This window comes from Pseudomassariella vexata, assembly GCF_002105095.1.
Source record: "Pseudomassariella vexata strain CBS 129021 chromosome Unknown BCR38scaffold_1, whole genome shotgun sequence".
Classification (NCBI taxonomy): domain Eukaryota; kingdom Fungi; phylum Ascomycota; class Sordariomycetes; order Amphisphaeriales; family Pseudomassariaceae; genus Pseudomassariella; species Pseudomassariella vexata.
Genome location: NW_024467956.1, coordinates 2,458,761 through 2,479,082, shown reverse-complemented (window position 1 = coordinate 2,479,082; position 20,322 = coordinate 2,458,761). Strand labels below are relative to the sequence as shown.

Here is a 20,322-nt window from a genome sequence, read left to right as displayed (position 1 = left end):
CATGGCAGGACTCAAGGCAATGAGGCCATGGAGACTAAGAGCCTTCGGGATCATGGAGCGACGGACCAGCGTACATACAGCAGTCGTTACCGGCTCTGCTGTTAACAAAATCAAGCAGGCAGGACGTTATCGATGGGTCAGGGGACGGGACTCATGAAGACTCCTGATTTTCATAATTCAACCGCAAAAGCTCAAAGCGTTACTTCCCAAAATCATATCAGTGTGACAAAGGGTTATGAGTCACTTCCGAGGGAATCTTACCACTTGAAAAGCTATCACTCTCAATATCAAGGCTAACGAGTATGCACCCGGCCACAAACATGTTCATTTCCACGAGTCACAAACGCCCGGGACAACCCTTACCTAGGTTCTAGGTCACCGCACAGTATATGTCTAACTTTTTGCCACGGGCTCAACATAGTCCACATCCTCTTTGGGATCGTCATGGTCCTTCCTCGTCAGCCCCTCTTACTTCAAGCATGCTGGATGGCAATGGGTAATGTGTTACAGCACGGTCGACCCTGCATTGGCGGCCTAGGTGGAATAGAATCTTGGCCCTGGTGGGAACCAACGCGTACAGTTGGACGAGTCCTTCGCCTCCTTCTCGCAGTCTAGGATTTCAGAGGAACTCGACCACGTCACGCCATTCTCTGGGGTCGCCATTTAGCTAACGTAGGAGGCGACCCCATTCATCTGCTCATTGTTGATATACGTACACGGAACAAATGCGTTCGAGATCAGGGGCATACAAGGGGCATGAACCTCCACAGTCTCTGTGATTAGGTATATCGCATTACACATCTTGGGCCTATGTCCACCTTATACTCCATCACCCACTTCCATCTCAAATTATCCTTTAAGAAAATATTCCAGGTTATTTAGAATATCGCTAAAACGTTAGGTGGACTGGCAACACCGCCGGGCACATTACACGGCTCGCTTGACACGAAGAAGCTCCACCTCTTCTCTTTCTTACACTGCTCAGCCAGCTTCTCGAGATCGAACAGCTCGCCAATGGGACATCCCCAACCGGCTAGGAGGACCTCATGCAGCGCCCAGTCCTGTTGCGTGGGCCAGCACTCGAAGGAGGGCTGATCTCCGGCTACAGCTGAGAAGTTATCCCAAATCCACTTGATCATGTCTTCACTCTGCTGCACGCCGCCGAACTTGTGCGGCATCACGTCTTGGTGCGCCGAGAGCTGCAATTCAGTTTTAGTAGCGTAGGAAGCCATAAAGCCTGTATTTTACCGTCAGTGCGCAAGTTTGCAGTAGGAAACGACACTTAAGGGCTTGGCTTCGTAACTCACCGGAACGAATGAACAGAATATCCCCGAATCTGACTTCTGTCCCCTGGGCTGCTAGGCAAGCTTTCAGGTCTTCGAGGGGAATCGAGACGGAGTCGAACGAGTCGTAGACCTTTTCTTCGCCTTGTGAGATCCTCCAGCTGTGGTAGTCTACTAATACCCCTCGGCCGACGATGCCTTGTTCAGCCCATGCTGCTCCAAATTAGTATTATATTAGAAAGTTCACCAGTTTGTTATCTGACCTTGAATTCCATTAACTGTGCTTTTCTTCCCTTTCTCGTCCACACCGTGGATATCCTCCATTGTAACCCCATTATAGAACAACTTCTCCTTTTGAAACCCAAAGTGACGGAGTCCATCCCACTGCGTAGAAACTTGTGAGTTGAAAGTCCAGACATCGTCATTGACCGTCATTGGTGGTTTGGCCAACAAGTCCTGGTGAAACACAGCCCGCTGGAAGAAAGAGCGGCGTGGTTGTGCGTTGAGAGGCCAGTTTAGAGAGATTCTGTCGGCCGTTAGTGATAATGCTCCTAACCATGGGAAAATCGAAACACACCTTTGTCCGGTCTTGATCTCACATTGTGCCGCTGCTGCAACTCTCTCGTTTGTAAGTCGATTAAGGGTTCCCAATTCGTCCTGATCACCGTATAAGCCCCAGGCCGAGTGATGAGGGTCAGATTTCCGCAGAGGAAGATCTTCAAAGGTGGGAATGCCATTCTCGTTCAGGGGGATGCCGTCAACAGTGGGCGCCATGTTCGGCTGAATACAGATACACTAACGATTGCGGTTGTTTCTCGAAAGTTTTACCTAGATGCGAAATATGCAAACCTTTCCATCTGGACCGCAGTCAGTACTAAAGGTCTAATAATTGCGAACCATTCAATTCCCCGCTTCATTAGTTGTGACGCTAGCAAGATGCATCATCCTCCGCACTTGTGTCCGAGATCTGTACAGGGCCGCACTATTCTCGATATTCCCGGTCTTGGAAAGAACCAGCCACCCGCCCGCAACTTATTTCCTTGCTTTGGCATCTTGCCCGGAAGCCTGACCAGTCAAAATAAATTGCCAAAACTAGCATCCCCCGCAACTTCCCCCGCAACTTCATGTTGAGTTGTATGATAGCATCTATTTGTTGTAGCGGCAACCGGGTGCCATTCCGCAACCGGTACTTTGTGTTACTCTTGACGATATTCACCAAACTCGTTCAGACGCTTCTCTCCCCAAGCTTTGTCATTGTCGAGACAACCATTTGAGTATTCCGCTGGACCTTGCGGTGAAAGCCACCTTCAGACTTCTGGTGGCTCGGATCGTCACATGTCTTAATGAGAACAGGGTGAGTGAGTCAACTGCACAGTTCAACCATATCGAGATCCAGGGTATCGTGTAGTAATAGGTCGAGAAGCTTAGACGGGCAAATCAATACCCGAAACCTTTACTTATTACAACCTCCAGCGGAAACCGTCGGGGTCAATTCCAGGCAGATCTCGATAACTACAGGATGGCATTAGTGACTTTCAAATTCCAAAAGTTCGTGGAAAGCGATCCATGAGTCGATAATCTTACTTTTGGAGGACCAATCTTACGATGGTCAATCCCTCTATCGCTGCTGTAGATCGTTCGTGGCGCGGGTGGCTACTTGAGTATGCATTGGAATTTGTCCTTCTGAACTTAGCGGCCGCCGGTTTTAGTAGGAAATCGTAGGAAACTACCTGGTAATAAACTTGAAGCGAGTGGAAAGGGCATCTTGTTGCCTGGCAGGACGATGGAAGAGGTTCCCCACGAATCGCCGACTGGTACGGATACCGCTATCTGGGCGGTCTACGTAGCACCGGCGCGGCGCGGATAACAAATAAGACGGCCCCACCCCAGTTGCCGTCTGGCTTGTGACTGATGTTATTCTCGTTTCTTCAAGTAACTGTGAACATATGCCATTAACTTGACTCGTATACTTACTGGTTCCATTGCTATCCTCTTACCTTATACACTCACGATGTCAACCACAAAGCTGGAACTCCGAACGGCCCTCGGCCGAGTCTACCGTGATGTCCTGCCCAATCCGCCACGCACATGTACGCCGGAGGAAATCCCAGTAATCGACTTGTCACCACTGTTCTTAGATGATTTATCCCAACGCAACGAAGTGGCAGCTCAAATCAGGTCGGCGGCCGTCAATACGGGCTTCTTCTACATTAAGAACCATGGGGTGCCCGCCGAGAAGATCGCCAAGTGCAAACAGCAAGTGCTCAACTTCATGAAGCAGCCGGTGGAGAAGAAGGACCTGATATCATCCAAGAAGCACAGCAAATTCTATAACGGCTACATTGGACCCAAAAGCACAAACATCTCGCCGACTGAAAGTGTCGATGTGAAGGAGTCCTTCTCCTTCCGGTACCGCCCTGAGGTCGACCCAGATCATCCCATGGATATCTCTCAGATCCCAGAGGATGTGAGACCTTGGATTCGGGGTGAGGAGTTTGTGTGGGAAGGCACAAGTCATCTTCCTGAATTCAAGGAGGACCTGATAGCGTACTGGGGAGCTATGTTGACCCTGGCCAGGAGACTGGTGAAGAGTTTCGCCTTATCGCTGGGCCTGGAGGAGAATTATTGGGATGATAAAGTGACCCACCCTGGCGCTGATTCGGTCTTCAACTACTACCGACCACGAACGGACGAAGAGACAGCAAAGAAGTTTGTGAGCCTAGGTAGTCACACGGATTTGCAGCTTTTTACCCTTCTGTGGCAAGACAATATCGGCGGCTTACAAGTTCTCACCAAGGAAGGACAATGGATTAAGGTGAGTGACTAGAAATTCCAATTGATCGTTGTCCTAATTGAATACCCGCAGGCGCCCCCAATTGAGGGGACAATTGTTGTCAACATTGGCGATTACATGATGCGTCTCTGTAATGATATCTACAAGTCAACCGTCCACAGGGTTGCAAACGAGTCGAAGCTTGAGCGCGTGTCGATGCCCTTCTTCTTTGGTATGGAGACCATGGAGCCTATCTCTTAAGTCGAAGTTATATGTTAATGCCTAAATAGGCCTCAACTTTAACTGCGTTGAAAGTGTAGTTCCGTCTTGCGTCACGGAGACCAACCCCGCGAAGTATGGTCCGATATCTTGCGGTGATTGTAAGTAGTCAGAATCCCCCTCATTTAGCCATGCTCATGCGAGATACAGGGTGTCAAATGCGGTTCGAGTTGGAGAGGAAGGAATTTGAGAAGAAGCACGCCACAGCAACCTCACTTGCCCCGAGTGCAGTAGTGGTGGCAGGTTAAGTTTGGTAAGAGAAATGCAGTCACGTCTGCCCATACGTCGTATGACGACTGGAGCGAGCCTTGAGTTTCCGAGGGAGCCCTGTCTTTATATATGTACGATTGAGATCGTTCCGTGTTGGCCTTGAAGGCTATTTGGAGCACTGCCCCGGGGGGGGGGGGGGGGGGGGGGTTCTGCTATGTCGCTAGTTTTAGAGAACTCGGGCCATAATCCAGTGCGTTCTTCGATGTTGTATGACTGCTCCACAGCCTACTTTGTGTACCAGTATTACGGGTGAACCCGTTTAATTCGAAGGGCTGAAGCAACGTTGATGACTGCAGTCTCCCATAACATTCTGGTCTCCTGAGCAGGCCATCTGCATGGCTGCAATGACCACATGAGAGTCAGACTGCTTTACGGTGACTCCACGACAGCTGGTATAGCGACTTGGAGAGATAGTCCCTCCCTTGACAGTCAACGCTTTCATGTCGACAATAGGTAATACCCAGGAAGTGCTCAGTATTGAACCAAATCCTACGAAACATCCATTCCCTGGGGTCGTTCATAGAACCTTCTGAATAAGTTCAATTAGATCAAAGAATGCTTCGCGGTCTAGCTTCGCCTTCAGAAGACCAAGGCCGACAAGTAGAGTCCGTTGCTCCTCTGGGTTCTTCCTGGCGATAAGACTCCCAATCTGGACCGCATTGAGCTGGCCAAACGATTCTCGCTCTTCGCCTCCTCCACCAAAGAGCGTTTTTGGAGTAAGATGAGCCATGGGCAATAGGCTAGCATTGGGCAGTGCCATTTCTATGGACGCAGGCGAAGGGGCTGAAAGTGGTACTTGGATCTGCATATCAGTATCAGCCTGAGTGTCATGAACAAGGAGGTTAAGAGTTACCCATTGCGACAAACGGCCGTGTTGTGAAAGTGTGACCATGATTTTGTCAGAGAAGAAAATGGATGTAGCTTCGGTTTCGACGCCGTCAATTGTTCCCATTGCCCTTTTGGACGGCGCCGGAAACGGCTCGTCCTTGACTTGCGAGCTGTCCATTTTAGGATATTCCAACATTTGAAGATATTAGCGCGTAGACAAAGGTGACTCGGGTCCGACTGCAGTTGCTGCGAAGCGGTTGGCTTGTCTAGAAATCTGACGGCCCCGTTGCAATGCTGGAGATACCGTGTGAGGAAAATTCCGGCAAAATATGGGATCTGCAGCTCATAGAATATGCAGAAGTATTTTTAACTTGATCAGGTTGATTTGGATCGTGGGTTGATTGTCTTCCGAGGTTGGCTGTGGTGGTCCAAGGCCAATTGTCGTAATAATAGAGCTGCTACCAGCTAATTATAAATCCGCACTGCCACAACACCCCGCGCTAGTCCATATTTGGACTGCCAAAATAATTCTGCCCGGCGGTCAAAATTTCCCGTCGAGACTTTCTAGTCAACCATCAGGCAGGTTTATCAACATAGCAATATCAACCTGTACAAGTGGAAACCAGTAAAATTTCCGGATTCCATGACCACTTCATCTGGCAGCTGTTTCTCTTTTACACTGTTTTACAATAACATGGATTGATCCGTACTTGGGCAAAGCTTTTTTTTGAACTGTCTGATTCCATCGTCTCATTGCTTTCTCGAGGCCCTGAGAGGCGTTCCATTATCACCTTAACTCAAACATGGTGAAGAAATTTGTGCCTCGACAGAGAAAACATAAAGTCCTCGCACGGCAAAAAGAGGCTGGTAAGGACAATCGAGATGAAGCTCAAGCCGACAGCAATGCCGCAGAGATTGTTCCTGAATCCAAGAAGGAACTCGAGGCGAGGAAGGCGCAGTTCCGGGATGAATTGAAAGGCCAAGGCGTCAAGGTCAGCGGGAAAAAGGCCAAACGACTTGAGAAATACATCGAGAACAAACTCAAAAAGGACGATTCTCGAGTATTGCTAGCTCAGTTATCCAACAACAAAATTGACACCAGCTTGTTTTCGAGCACTCGCAGACTTGGCCAGGGAAAGGAGACGAAACGTCAGTTGCTGCAGAGAGCTCTGCGGGAGCACGAGGCCGGTGTGCGCCACGACGATGAGTTGTTTGAAGAGCGGCAGAGTGGCTCGGATATCGAGAGCGAGTCAGACCAGGCGATCAAACCTAGGACAACTCAAAATGAAGCTACTAGAGTGGAACCCACGAAAGTTCCTTCCTCAGCTGCTCCAAAGGCTGCAACGGCTAACGGCGAATTGGCAGCTGGCTCCGGACTTAAACGCCCATTGGAGTTGGATGATGAGGGCCGCCCTATTATCCAAAAGCGACAAAAGCGTGGTGGGGTGAAATCCAAGTTTTCAACATCTGCGCCTACATTCGCTCAGCAGGAGTCAGATGCGACTTCTGACGAGGAGGAATGGGGTGGCTTCAGCTCAAATGAGGAGGAACCAACGAAGTCTAATGGCGGGTCCGACAGCGGATCGGAAGTGGAAGGGCCACCAGTCGAAGGATCTGAGGAAGAATCCGACGAAGATGACATTTCCGAGGATGGCAGTGATGAAGAGCCTGGAGAATCCACTAAAGAAAGGTCTTCTGCGTTCAAAGCTTGGGCACATCAACAACGGAATGAGGCTCTTGGATACCAACCAATAGATTCGACGGCAGCCGTTCTCGACATACCCAAGCCAGAAAACTTCCAGCCTCGTCCAGCGGAGCAGGATCCACTGCCACAGGAGTTGCAGCCAACTGCAGACACGGGGAGGAAAGCCTTCAGTGTCTCAGTGACAAGGACTCCTGAAATCGAAGAGGCACGGCTCAAGTTGCCCATTGTCGCTGAAGAGCAGAAGATCATGGAGGCCATTCACAACAATAACATTGTTGTCATCTGCGGTGCCACTGGATCCGGTAAAACCACACAGGTGCCACAATTCCTATTCGAGGCCGGTTACGGCTCACCCAATTCTCCAACGCCCGGATTGATAGGGGTCACTCAGCCGAGGAAAGTTGCCGCCGTCAGCATGTCTAAGCGAGTGGGACAAGAACTGGGCGATCATTCTCACGCTGTCGCGTATCAGATCCGTTTCGAGGGTACGGCTGATGCAAAGACGTCAATCAAATTTATGACAGACGGTGTGCTGCTACGAGAGGTGTCAACCGACATAACCCTGCGCAAATACTCCTCTGTCATCATTGATGAAGCTCACGAGAGAAGCGTCAATACTGATGTCCTTATTGGAATGCTCAGCAGAGTTGTCAAGCTGCGTCAGGAGATGGCGGAAGAAGACTCAAATATGAAACCGCTGAAGCTCATTATCATGTCAGCAACATTGAGAATCGACGATCTCACAAAGAACCCGACTCTTTTCCCCACGCCGCCTCCAGTGTTGGATATCGAAGGAAGACAATTTCCTGTGACTGTACATTTTGCGCGGCAGACAGGCCATGACTATGTGGAAGAGATGTTCAATAAAATAACAAGAGGACACAAGAAGCTCCCTCCTGGCGACTTTCTTGTCTTCTTGACTAGTTACGACGACATATCGCGGCTGAGCCAGAAGTTAAGGTTGGCATCCGGGAGTTTGAACGTTGCAACTTATCCAAAGGCTCGCATATCTGCCAGCGATGCTCCTCTCGAGGTGGAAGATATCGATTTCGGCGAGACAAATGAGTCTACACATGACGACTATGATGAAATTCATCTCGTTAGCGAGGAAGGAGACGATGAAGAGGATGAGGATGCAGAATTCGAGATTCCAGAAGAGGAGGCTGGAACTGGGCCCCTTAGGATGCACGTTCTGCCCCTCTACTCACTGCTACCTACGAAAGAGCAAATGCGAGTGTTTGAACCACCACCGGAAGGTTCCCGGCATATCATACTTGCGACCAATATTGCTGAAACGAGCTTGACCATCCCGGGCATCCGCTACGTTTTTGATTGTGGCAGAGCAAAAGAACGCCGATATGATAAAGAAAGCGGCGTTCAAAGCTACGAAATCGGTTGGATCAGCAAGGCGAGTGCAAGCCAACGGTCTGGGCGTGCTGGTCGAACGGGCTCAGGTCATTGCTACCGGCTATACTCTTCAGCTGTGTATGAGAGAGACTTTGCAGATTTCACAGATCCAGAGCTCTTGAGAATGCCGATTGAAGGCGTTGTCTTGCAACTCAAAGCCATGAGGCTTCAACACGTCGTCAATTTCCCCTTCCCTACTCCCCCGGAGAGAAAAAGCATCGCTAAAGCAGAGAGGCTGTTGAAGTATCTCTCAGCGATCACTCCAAAAGGACAGGCTACGGAATTTGGGTCAACAATGGCTCGATTCCCTCTGCCACCTCGGTTCGCTCGTATTCTCCTTATTGGGCACCTGCACGACTGCCTGCCTTATACCATCGCACTGGTAGCCGCACTATCAGTGGCTGAAATTTTTCTTCCTGAAAGCCAAGTAATCCCAGTTCTCTCGGATAATGAGAATAGCTTCCGCACCAACGAAGATGTCATTGCAGAGACCCAACGGACGCGGGCTCGGCAAAAGTACAATGAAGTGCACCGAAACTTCCGCTCACTGGACGATGCGTCCGACGCTCTGAAGCTACTCCAAGTCGTGGGCGAGTTTGCCCACGATCCCACCGAGCAATGGTGCGAGAATCACTTGGTCCGTTATAAAGCTCTCGTAGAGTCGCAAAAGCTACGTCGACAGATAACGAGTCTGTTGCAGAAAGATATTCCGAAATTCCGGGCTATTACCTTCCAGGAGAAGCTCGACCGACCAAGTGTCAAGCAAGTCACTGCTCTGAAACAGATGGTCGCAGCAGGCTTCATTGATCAAGTGGCAATACGGGGTGATCTTGCCCCCAACCCCCCAGAGTTATATCGGAAGCCGCACCGCGCCATCGACGTGCCATACGTCCCTCTCCACCCCATCGACACATTCGGTCCGGAGGATATCGATAAAACCGTCTACATCCACCCGTCGTCATCACTCGCGCACTTCAGCCCTCAAGAGTGTCCTCAGTACATCGTATACTCGCATCTGCAGCGTGCAGCAGCAGCAGTGGATGCCGTGAAGAGACCAAAGACACGCATGATTGCTCTCACCGACGTCAGTGCAGCGCAACTTGCGGCCCTCGCCAAGGGGACCCCTCTGATTAGTTACGGAAAGCCCATCAAGGAGATCCAGACAAACGACCCCTTGGTCAGAGAGTGCTGGGTTGTGCCGTATCTGAGGGCTGAAGGTACCGGTGGTCAGGGTTGGCCGCTGGCTGTCACGAAGATTAAGCAGAAGAAGGTACCAGGGAAAGGCTGGGTAGTGGAGTAAGATAGATATCTATACAGGCGTAAATAGATGGTCCAAGCCTGATCTATTTTGGTCGGCTATTTACCTTTCAGCTTATGATCCTTTATCTTAAAATATGAAGTCAGAGGATACATACTTCTTTCGGAGCATAGTATATATCCCGCTTTTCATTACAGTTCCATCATTTTCTACACAACGGCGCGTTTGCTCTCAATATGTTGAATCAAGAAGAGCCTTTATAGACAGGATGCTGAGTTTTTGACAGCCAAATATACGTAGAACATAAAGTTTAACCAGGATAGCTCTAGTTCGATTCATTTTCCCATACTTGGTTTAAGTATGTGCCGAAGAACTATTTTCAAGAGTTCTGGCGTAAACGTACAATTGTGGCATGCACTTGCAAATCGGCCAAGTCCTTGCTTGGTATGGCTCATACCACCGTGTTGGTCATTATGCTTGGGAGTTTGCTAGTAGCATTATCGCCTAGATATCAAGATATGCGCCACCGTAAGGGCATACGTGAGCACAGGCGGCCCTCAAATTGCACTCAGCTTGACCCATTTGGTTGAGCTTGCTTACTCTGAACTGAGCATGAAACTGTCTTGATTCCATGCTATCTGTAGTCAAATACCAGTACATATCTGCAAAGGGGTATTAGGACCTTTCCCCCAAAAAACCGAAAACGCCATGTAAGTGAATATGTTTGCAGTCTCCTATCCAGGGTCCGAATCTGAGTCCGAGTAGCGTAGGTTCTCCACTTTTCTCAAAGGCGATGATCCGGCACTGGGATGTTTGTGCGGATTGCTGGTGAGCCTGGCCTTGATCTTGGGTATATTTTGCTCGTCCCTACTTGGACGTGTCTTTGCGTCGTGCTTTTTACTGCTTTCTGTGCCTGCCACATCGACGACTTTGCCAATGGGTGTCTTCCAAGTGGATAGTAATAATTCGTAAAGACGACCGTAATCCTCTTCTTGCCAGACTTCCCTGCCTCGCCGTCGTCACTCAGTGACTGGTTTCTAGTGATCTTGCTGTGATGATTCGAGCGCTGGCTTCCAGTGTCCTCACTGCCTCGACTTGTCAAAACAGCAATACCGCCAGCCAATGGATAACGCGTCTTTCTTACCACCGCGGCTTTCACAATGTCATCAGCTTCGTCCTCCTTGCCACCGCCACAGCTCAACAGCTTGTTCTGCGCACTTTTCCGCCATATATTTACGTTCCTTGGCGTACAGTTTTCACTCACCTTACTATGTTCTTTTATCTTCTCCTCTTTCTGCGGAAAAGCTGGTCTTGCACTTTAAAGGTGTTACAATATATACTTCGTGTAATCGTGCTGTTCACTTTATGGTTATCTTGATATTCTTCACCGACAGCCATAGTTGACTGATTCTTACTCTGGATGAGGTTCTTCTGGGTTGAACTGGACCATCGTTCTCGAGCCTGTGTCTGGGTTCTGGCTCGACTGCCTTCTCTTTTTTCTACGAAGCAGTCGGTGTTGTACCAGGTGTGGTCCCAGCCTTGCTCTTCTTGCGCTTCGGCTTAGACCCCGGTCCACTTGTTGGCGTCTTGGGTGTCTTGTCTCCCTTGCCGGTAACGTCCCTCTTGCCACCCAGATCCGGTACCGTGGGGCTCTTGAATGAGGTGGTAAGACTTGGCATGTTGCCGGGAGCCTGTACCATTCGGTCTTTTCTTCCTGTTGAAGAGAGATGAAACTCGCCCGGCTTTCCGGTTATGGGGTTCTCATCCATGTATTCGCTGCCGTATTGCATGTGGATTGTGAAGGACTGCTCAGCCAAGCGCGCATCAAGCATGGTTGACTGGCCGGGCTTCTTGGACTCCGAGACGCCTGCAGCTTTGCTGGTGTGGCTCTCGCCATCTGGCATGGGAGTTGCTTCCTTGGACGTCGAGGTGCGCTCGCGGGGATTGCTGGATGTTGTCGGAATTGTGTATGCATGGCCAGCAGCAGGAGACCATGTACTGACTTCAGACGCAACCGGGAAGCATTTCCTCAGTTTCGATTCCACTGTTGCCTGTCCCCGTCCATTAATACATAGAACCGAACGAACATCCATCGGGGTGGTCTAGTCTTACCATCCGGTAGCTCATTATGTCAGCAAGAGTCGGTGCCATGTAGATATTGTCTCCCACAACAAAGTAGCTGGAATGCACAGTGATTTCGTCTTCCTCGTTGGCCCTCTTCCGGCGCGTCTGCTTACGGATGACCCAGACGCCGGTGCCCGCGCCTGGACCCATGACTGATGGCTCCTGGGCTACGATATATTCGAGACCTGACATGGTCTTCAGCCGACCCTCGAAGGCGTCTCGTGTCACCAGGTACTGGTGCATGTCCCTATTCCACTGGCTCTGGGTGATGATGACGGCGTTGTTCGAAGTCGGGTCGGAGAAAGGAGACGCAGCAAAGTAGTGAAGCACGCTGTTAGAGTGTATTCCCTGCATGCTGGCGGCCGTGTGTGGATCGCGCCATTGGGTCTCGTCTAAGGGGGGAGGTGCGCCGGCCATATGGGGATTGTGTACGTTTATTATCTGGATGATTGCCAGTGTCGATTGATGCCTAAGGTATATCTCCGCTTGTTACCTGTCGACTGCGTGATTTTGCGGTAAGTAATACGGAATTGGGCAATGCTATTCTCAAAGGCGAATGAAGCTGAGAGCTTGGAAACTGGCGTAGGGAATACTTATAAGGAAATAAGTACGTGAGAGGTAGCGAATGTTGCAGCAGTTGCAAGTCTAGAATTTGGAGAAAGGGAAGTGGGCAAGTGGGGTTTGGACCTTGCCCATTTTAAGTGGACCACTGCATTACTACGTAGTAGGGGGGCATGACAAGGTACTGGGGTGCAGATTGGCGGGAAAGTCGCCCATTGGAGAGATTGAAAGGCTGACTGGTAGGTCCCGGGACTAATCAATTTCATCACTCTGGTACTTGAAGATAATTGTGGACGACTCCGGAAGTACCTAACGGCGCACAAGTTACCCATCGCATCAACATCCTATTTGTAACTCATCTCACCTCTCCGAGCACCTTCGAGACAGCGCGGCATCATGGATCTCGTTTCCTCAATTCGCAAATCGGGCTCCCGCGGTGGCGTCAACTTCAGCTGGGACGACGTCGCCGGCTCCCAGCATCGCGAAAATTATCTCGGCCACAGTCTGAAGGCGCCCGTTGGCCGATGGCAGAAAGGCCGAGATCTTACCTGGTACGCCAAATCCGATGCGACAGGCCAAGATCCAAATGAAACCGAGGAGGAAAGAGCAGCAAGGGAGCGACGCGAGGAAATCAAGAGAATCAAAGAGGCCGAGGAAGACGCAATTGCGCGTGCTCTGGGGCTGCCTGTTCCAACACGAAATCAGTCGGGTGCGAATGCGGTAGAAGTCGGAAAAGGACGCGTTGGGCCCGAGGAGGTCAAGAATGAAGAAGACAGTGGTTCTGTCGTAGACAAAGTCCCAGATGAGAAGGCTGAAAGTCGAAGACGTAGGCGGCTTGGAGAGTCGGAAGGCCGCCACCGGAGGAGACATAGGAGTAGACAAAGGAGTAGAAGTCGTAGTCGCGATAGACGACGTGACCGATCACTGGGAAAGCGAGACGGCCATGATAGTCGTAGAACTAGGGGTGACACCCGCCATCACAGGCCATCACCCAGAGACCTCAGCCTGGATCGCCATAGGGATTATGCTAGATCACCAAGGGCAAGGGATGACTACGAGAATCGTAGGTCGAGAGACGAACCTCGTGGGGATAAACGGCGGAGGGGTTATAGTCCAGACGGGGATGAGGACAGGCACAGACCAAGTCACAGGCGGGAGCGAAGTCGTAGCCCTAGACGGAGTCGTGGCGGAGGAGTCCAGTGATTAAAGATAGTCAAGCGAAAGCCCAGATTGCAGGTCGTGCTCACCAAGCCTCCATACCAGACCTTTCCCCATCATCAACCATGACGCTCCATCTACTCCGCTTCCTGTGAATGCAATGGCGGCACTACAAAGACTACTTTAGTGTCAAGTAACATGGGATACAGTCAGTTGAACAAGGTGTAGTACTGCGTAAAGATTATGGACATCTAAGGCTTGAGATATCTCCACGGTTATACTCAAGGTCACATGAAATGCATTGTTCGCTTGAGTGCCAACAAACGTACATGGAAGACGACGTAGAACGACAACTATTGAAAGTAAATTCTATTCTAAAGGTTATCAAACTGCTCACGTTATTGATATGCGCGCATGGAGTCAAGCAATACTATCCAAGGCAGCTTTACATGGGAGCGAATAGTAGTAGATAGATCCCATAAGGTATCAGCTTATAGCTTGTATTTGTCTTTTTTGTAAATATCAAAAGGACTTTGTACGTACTGGAAAGGTATGAACTCGGTACCCTATAGTAGTGTAGAATGCGAGAATCAGATGGTGGGGTGCTAGTCTCCAGTGTACTCAAGTGGCGGACAGCACCCGGAGTTTAGCGGAATTTAGGATAAGGCTGCGTCGAGAACCTCGATTACAGCTCTACCCCTGTAGTCCAAGCGACGCTAAGTTCAAAATGACCAATGAGCGTTGTTCAACGTATGAGGCGGATGACAACGATGCAGGGGATAGATCAACAACTGTACACGCAAAGCGTTGGCTGTCTTTGTCACAATATCATTCCATTCCGTCGTCTCCTTTTCCCCATGTTGGGGCAAATGTGATTTGGTTACCTTGTCGCTGTGTTTTTATAGAACTTGAGTCATTCATGACGGCGAACTTTCCAGAACTTTCAGAAACTCACTGCACCCTCATTGCCCGCCGAAACTCAACGATCTCAGCCTCGCCACCGACTACCTGTCTCCGTCGACAGACTGATGATACTTGAATCAAGAGACAGTCCATGCTAATGTTGGTCGTGCAAAATTTCGAGGGCTCGGAATCCCCCGCACTTTAATTTATCACCTTCCCTCCATCTTGATATCCCGAAAAGCGACACCGCGTCACGAAACAGACCCGCCTCCGCTCGTTCCCACGGCTCACGAGTGCGAGCCATAGATTCGAGCAATTGAACATTGGAGACATGGATTATGGAAGGTTACGAGCAGCAGCCCTTAGCCATGGGGAAGATGAGGAAGCCGTCACGGTCGACACCAGAGCCTTGATCGATAAGGTCTTGGCCAGATATTCTGGAGAGTGGACAACTCTGCGAGAGCTCATCCAGAATGCGGCTGATGCGCAGGCAACCACGGTCAAGGTCAAGTGGGAAACACTTCCTTCGACGCAAGTGCCCTTGCCAAGCACACTGGACCGCTCCCAGCTACTGAAGCATGCCCTGCAACACCACACCCTACGCAGACTTGTGGTTTCGAATAATGGCCAGCCTTTCACTAAGACTGATTGGGGCCGACTCAAAAGAATCGCCGAGGGAAATCCTGACGAGACCAAAATCGGTGCCTTTGGCGTTGGTTTCTACAGTGTATTTGCAGACTGCGAAGAGCCCTTCATCAGTTCGGGCAACGAGGCCATGGCATTCTACTGGAAAGGGAACGCTCTCTTCACCAGGAAGCTGCAACTGTCCCAGGAGCAGAGTAACGGGGACACAGCATTTGTCCTAGACTACAGAAACACCACGACGCCTATGCCTAATCTGCTTTCTGTCAGCCAGTTTCTAGCTACCAGTCTAACCTTTGTGGCACTTGAGAACATCGAGTTTTGGATCGACGACTACAGAATCCTATCATTGCAGAAGAAGACGAGCCCAAGTGCCGAAGTGACTCTGTCTAGGGACGTGGATACCCAGACCAAGGATCGTCTCATGAGGGTCCAAACAGTCAACCGTGCCAGTGCCCAAATCGACGCATCATACATGAGCGCAGTAGGATGGAAGCCTCAGACAACAGTGGCAAAGACAAATGAAATCGGTTCTGACATGCCATCTTTAAGGAGTTTCTTCTCAAGATTGACCGCACCCGCCAAGGCGAACAAGGTTATAAAGGAGGAACAAGCGGTCCAGGAAGTCATTTCTGAAGACATCACTGCTCTATCCAACTCCACTATATTTTTAAGGGTGACGACGGCAACTATCAAAACGAACGTAACGGCAAGCTTTTCAGCCGAGCTAGAACGAGCCACCAAGAAGCCTCCACCAAAGATGGCCAAGCTGGCGATTCTGACATCATCGTATGACGAGACAAAAGCGTCGGAGAAATCGTCAACCTCGGGTGCTGTCTCCAAGGTAACCGATGTCTTTGCTTCGGTACTGCCAAGTAAGAAGCCGGGTGGACGGATTTTCATCGGCTTCCCAACTACGCAGACAACCGGTGCTGGAATGCATATTTCGGCCCCATCTGTAATACCAACTGTGGAGCGGGAGGCTATCGATCTGAACGCTCGGTGGGTCAGAAGCTGGAATATTGAAATGCTGCGAGCTGCGGGCATTATGACCAGACTCGCCTTCGCCAACGAAATGAACGAGCTTCAGCTGACGCTTCAACGCTCTGCAGAAAATCCCGGCTCTAAAGTCAGGGCCAAGGACATTGCCAAACATATGCCTGCAGCTTTGCACGTCCTCAAGTCCTTCACTTTTGGCGACTCAACACCAAGTGGACAAGTGTCCCAAATCATCGAGGAGGCGTTTTGGACATGTTACAGGAAGCCTTACATTGAGATCTACAGCACGCAAGGTGTCCGGCCGACGACCCAGGTGCGCATTGGCTCAGAAGAACTGAGCAAGTTCGTGGGTGGCATTCCCGTAGTTCCCCCCGAGCTAAAGGACCTCGAATTCGTCAAGAAGGTAACCGACTTTGATTTGTTAGCTCACATCACTGTGGACGATGTTCGGCAGGAACTTTCTAAGTATCCGATGAACAAGGATCAACTCATTAGTTTCATCCAGTGGGCAGGGAAAAAGGCGGCCCAGGGAGAACTTGACCCAGGCAGCAGAGATCGACTGCTTGACGCTGCCATCGCGACCTCGAGCGAGCACGACAGTGACCGAAGCAGCATCCTCACCTTGGGCATCATAACGAATTATCTGGACCCCAAAAAGGTCCCGGCGGGTCTCCCGATCCCCCCTACGACCATACCGTTAGAGTTTACAAACAAGTCTTCATTCAACGAGTTACAGGCACTCGGGTGGGAGCCACTGGAGGTGGCCCCTTGGCTCAGGTTCATTATTGAGACGGGATCGAGACGGGGCGATGAACAAGACCTGACCAAGTCGCCCAAATTTGCTGTGCAGGTTCTCATGGTGTTGTCCAAAGGATGGGACAACCTTGGCCAGAATTCCAAAAACATTACTGTCTCATTACTTCAAGCCCATACGGTGATGCCGACAAAGCTGGGTATGAGGAAGCCAACCGAGTCCTTCTTTCCATCAGTAAAATTGTTCGATGACCTGCCCACAATCGAGGGATGTTCGAGTTTGAAGGAGAAGTTCCTTGCAGCTATTGGCGTGAGAAAGACGCTAGATTTGGACACCATTTTCAAGCGTCTACTAAATCCCTCGCCAGGAGAAGGGACCAATAGATCCAAATGGAGTCATGTAGAGCTCATCAAGTACTTGGCCTCCGTCCGCGCAGACATTCCCAACGATGATCTGCGAAAGCTCAAGGACTCCCGCATTTGTCCGGCGGAAGTAGCACCTCATGGATCCGACATGTCCAAGGCCAGCGCGCAACTGTACAAGGTGTCAGAGCTCTTCGAACCCAAGGACGCACTGCGACCTCTTAATGTGAGGATATTGCAGTGGCCGGGTGCAAATGGGGGCTACCGACCGAGTTCCGTTGAAGGCAAGTTTCTATGGACCCTCGGCTTGCGGCCACATCCATCGGTGCCTGAGCTGGTCCAGATGATGGCGTCATCTGACCAGTCGCTGAGAGAAAACGCTATGAAATACTTCATTGCCTCACATGTCAGCAATGGGTACAGTGCATTTGACATCGGCTCCAGTGCGCAGTCATTCCTGCCTATAGAAGGTAACCCAAAGCAGCTTGTATCGCCCACCGGGTGCTACACCAACGCCGCAGCGTCTATTCTTGGGTTCAGCATCCTGAAGAAGGACCTTCATGCTCACGCACAAGTAAGTTAGCCCAGTCTGTTTGGTTTTGGCTGATACGCTTATGTCCTAACCTGTCACAGAAATTCGGCGTGAGAGAAAATCCTCCCATCATGGAATGCGTCGCCCGTCTAGTGAATTCTCCACCCCAGACGCACGAAGCTGCTCTACCCATATTCCAGTACTTCGCATCGCGGCAGAATGATCTTCCCGGGAGCCCGCTTGCCAAACTCAGAGAAGCGCCTATAGTGCCCGTGAAGCGGCGGAGGTTGCCTTCGGTTTCGTCGCCACCAGAAAAGGGCAATGGTAGTGGCAATAGCATAGTGACCCACATCAGCCCCAGGAACTGCTTCCTAGGCTCGTCATCCACGTATGGAGACATCTTCGACTTTGTGGATTTTGGCTCCCAAGCCAACGCGTTCCTCTACAGCTGTGGGGCCAAGACGGAACCGACCAAGTTGGAGATTGCGCAGCTAGCAGCAAGCGAGCCAGCCCGTTTGCTCAGCGTGTTTCAAAGCACGGAGAAGTATCTAAACCTTTTGCGATCTTTGGCCGATAACTACCAAGACCTTAAGCGGGACAAGGAGCTCTGGAAGAAGATGAAAGTCTCTCCATTTCTGCTCGCTTTCAAGGAAATCAGCACGCCCAAGGCGGAGAAATTGGTTGACATTGAAGAAGACGAGGCCCCCATCAGGCACTATCAACTGGCGGCACCGAGTCAAATCATCATCATCGACGATTACATTGGTTACCGCTTGTTCAAGGACAATCTGATTTGTGCGCCAGAAGAAGATTCGCTAGAATATTTCTACCAGGCCCTTGGCGCTCAGACACTGGGTAGCCTTGTGACAGAAGACTTGAAGATTGGCCCAAGCAATGAGAAGCAGGACGGAGCTTTGTGGCTGCATAAACACATTCTTGAGCGGTCCAAGATTTTTATCCACGAGTATTCGAAACACACTCACGGGTCCATCAAGCATGATGCGAAGTGGCTCGAGCAGAATCTCACCATTCAGATTGTTCGCTCCGTGGCGCTTCGTCGGACGCTGCGTGGACGTGGCCAGTCGCACACGGAGGAGCGATCTGCTGCGAGTAGACAAGCAGCCAGTGGTCAGGGATGGACTCTGTTCGTGGCCTCTAAGTCGTCGCGTCCGGATATGTATCAAGTTGGTCAGGCCATCTGTCAACTCATTCTGAACCGGCCTTCTCAACAGGCCTACACCTTCTTTGAGCCTTTCTTGAAGCTGGATCTCAGAGATTTACAATCAAGAGGATACAATGTTGATCGTATTTTGAGAGCCAAGGCTGCAGAAGCGAGGATTGCAGAGGAAGAAAGACGCAGAGCCTTGGAGGCGGAGCAAGAGAGTATCAAAGAGCGTGAAGAGCAGTTCAGACAGCAGAATCAAGCTGCCGCGGCTGCTGCTAGAGAACAAAATAGGACGCCCCCACCACGCATGCCGGGTGGGTTCGGTTCGCCCGACTCCCCTCCCGAGCAGCCAGCCCCGGCCCCAATTCCGGGTAGGAGACCCAAGAGCATTTTCTCCAGCCTCTCGAAGCGGTTCGGCTTCGATGACCCCGGCGACAAAGAGGAACATTTGCAGAGCTTCCTGGATCCGCCGAAAGAAGCCTCCGAGTCGTCCAAGAGTGCGGCCCAGCTTCCCGAGGGCTCTAGGACGACCAAGAATGAAGGTGATTCTGGCAAGGTCACCAATCCTGCCACCATTCAACAAAACTTGCTCAATGCCGTCAAGTCGGTTCGAGCCCACGACTCATCGACCCTCTTCGCGCCGCCGACCACGACAGACGTGAAAGAACAGGCCACCTACTGTGACAGCACCCCTTTCCAAAACCTTACTCTCGCAGCTGAGTCGTCCAATGGGACACGCGTCTTTACGACTAAAACGCTCTCTATGGATCTTACACAGTTCCTGACGTCGAATCACAGTCATATCAACACATTCGCCGGACTCCTCCGGGAAGTGGGCGATGTGTACGCCATCCGGTCCTCGGCCATGCACATCTTCTACGACGAGGCGGGCGGCACCATCGCCTTCAACAGCAACGGGAGTATATTTTGCAACCTGCGTTACTTTGTGCAGCTTCACGCCGCCAACATCGCCAAGAGTGGCCAGCAGAGGGCCGAGGCGACTGTGTGGTGGTGGGTTGTTGTGGCCCACGAATTGGCACACAACATCATCTCGCTGCATAACGCCGACCATAGCTATTACACTGAGAGCTTTATCCAGCAGTACTTCCCCAAGATGATGCTGAAGGCGAGCGAGATGGCATTGGCGGCGAAGCCGTTGCTGCCTTCTAGGGGTGCGAATGGAAGTGTAGGTGGAGGTGCAGGCGGGAATGGGGGTGCGCCACCTCCTTATGTAGCATAACAACGCCTGTTAGATTAGGGACATGCTGGATAGTGCAGAGCTGGGAGTTGCTATCTCTCTCAGCTTTGATAGAGAGAAA

The 20,322-nt window shown here is 50.8% G+C and overlaps 8 protein-coding genes across 8 annotated transcripts; 5 read left to right on the top strand and 3 right to left on the bottom strand.

Annotated features, from left to right (window-relative positions):
* Positions 1-878: 878 nt before the first annotated feature.
* BCR38DRAFT_480076 (uncharacterized protein) lies at positions 879-2,057 on the bottom strand (the record flags this gene model as incomplete). Its single annotated transcript, XM_040863234.1, has 4 exons — positions 879-1,237; positions 1,308-1,496; positions 1,547-1,809; positions 1,861-2,057. 4 exons carry the CDS (start codon positions 2,055-2,057, stop codon positions 879-881), a joined length of 1,008 nt encoding a protein of 335 aa, XP_040721164.1.
* Positions 2,058-3,174: 1,117 nt separating this feature from the next.
* Positions 3,175-4,750, top strand: BCR38DRAFT_417410 (uncharacterized protein). The gene is made up of 4 exons (XM_040859157.1): positions 3,175-4,098; positions 4,150-4,288; positions 4,347-4,436; positions 4,486-4,750. The coding sequence occupies exons 1-4, from the start codon at positions 3,295-3,297 to the stop codon at positions 4,581-4,583; spliced, it is 1,131 nt and encodes a 376-aa protein (XP_040721163.1). The 5' UTR covers positions 3,175-3,294; the 3' UTR covers positions 4,584-4,750.
* Positions 4,751-5,122: 372 nt separating this feature from the next.
* BCR38DRAFT_329480 (uncharacterized protein) lies at positions 5,123-5,611 on the bottom strand (the record flags this gene model as incomplete). Its single annotated transcript, XM_040854887.1, has 2 exons — positions 5,123-5,407; positions 5,459-5,611. 2 exons carry the CDS (start codon positions 5,609-5,611, stop codon positions 5,123-5,125), a joined length of 438 nt encoding a protein of 145 aa, XP_040721162.1.
* Positions 5,612-6,006: 395 nt separating this feature from the next.
* Positions 6,007-10,099, top strand: BCR38DRAFT_417405 (P-loop containing nucleoside triphosphate hydrolase protein). Its single transcript, XM_040859156.1, has one exon. The coding sequence runs from the start codon at positions 6,237-6,239 to the stop codon at positions 9,843-9,845; it is 3,609 nt and encodes a 1,202-aa protein (XP_040721161.1). The 5' UTR covers positions 6,007-6,236; the 3' UTR covers positions 9,846-10,099.
* Positions 10,100-10,660: 561 nt separating this feature from the next.
* Positions 10,661-11,241, top strand: BCR38DRAFT_13079 (uncharacterized protein). Its single transcript, XM_040853554.1, has one exon. It carries the CDS (start codon positions 10,858-10,860, stop codon positions 11,179-11,181), a length of 324 nt encoding a protein of 107 aa, XP_040721160.1. The 5' UTR covers positions 10,661-10,857; the 3' UTR covers positions 11,182-11,241.
* A 61-nt stretch (positions 11,242-11,302) lies between these two features.
* BCR38DRAFT_331160 (MED6 mediator sub complex component-domain-containing protein) lies at positions 11,303-12,344 on the bottom strand (the record flags this gene model as incomplete). The annotated part of the gene is made up of 2 exons (XM_040855034.1): positions 11,303-11,854; positions 11,916-12,344. The coding sequence occupies 2 exons, from the start codon at positions 12,342-12,344 to the stop codon at positions 11,303-11,305; spliced, it is 981 nt and encodes a 326-aa protein (XP_040721159.1).
* A 399-nt stretch (positions 12,345-12,743) lies between these two features.
* BCR38DRAFT_417402 (kinase phosphorylation protein-domain-containing protein) lies at positions 12,744-13,902 on the top strand. The gene has a single exon (XM_040859155.1). The coding sequence runs from the start codon at positions 12,885-12,887 to the stop codon at positions 13,689-13,691; it is 807 nt and encodes a 268-aa protein (XP_040721158.1). The 5' UTR covers positions 12,744-12,884; the 3' UTR covers positions 13,692-13,902.
* A 978-nt stretch (positions 13,903-14,880) lies between these two features.
* Positions 14,881-20,243, top strand: BCR38DRAFT_329696 (putative HATPase domain protein; the record flags this gene model as incomplete). Its single annotated transcript, XM_040854899.1, has 2 exons — positions 14,881-17,880; positions 17,940-20,243. The coding sequence occupies 2 exons, from the start codon at positions 14,881-14,883 to the stop codon at positions 20,241-20,243; spliced, it is 5,304 nt and encodes a 1,767-aa protein (XP_040721157.1).
* Between the last annotated feature and the right edge of the window lie 79 nt (positions 20,244-20,322).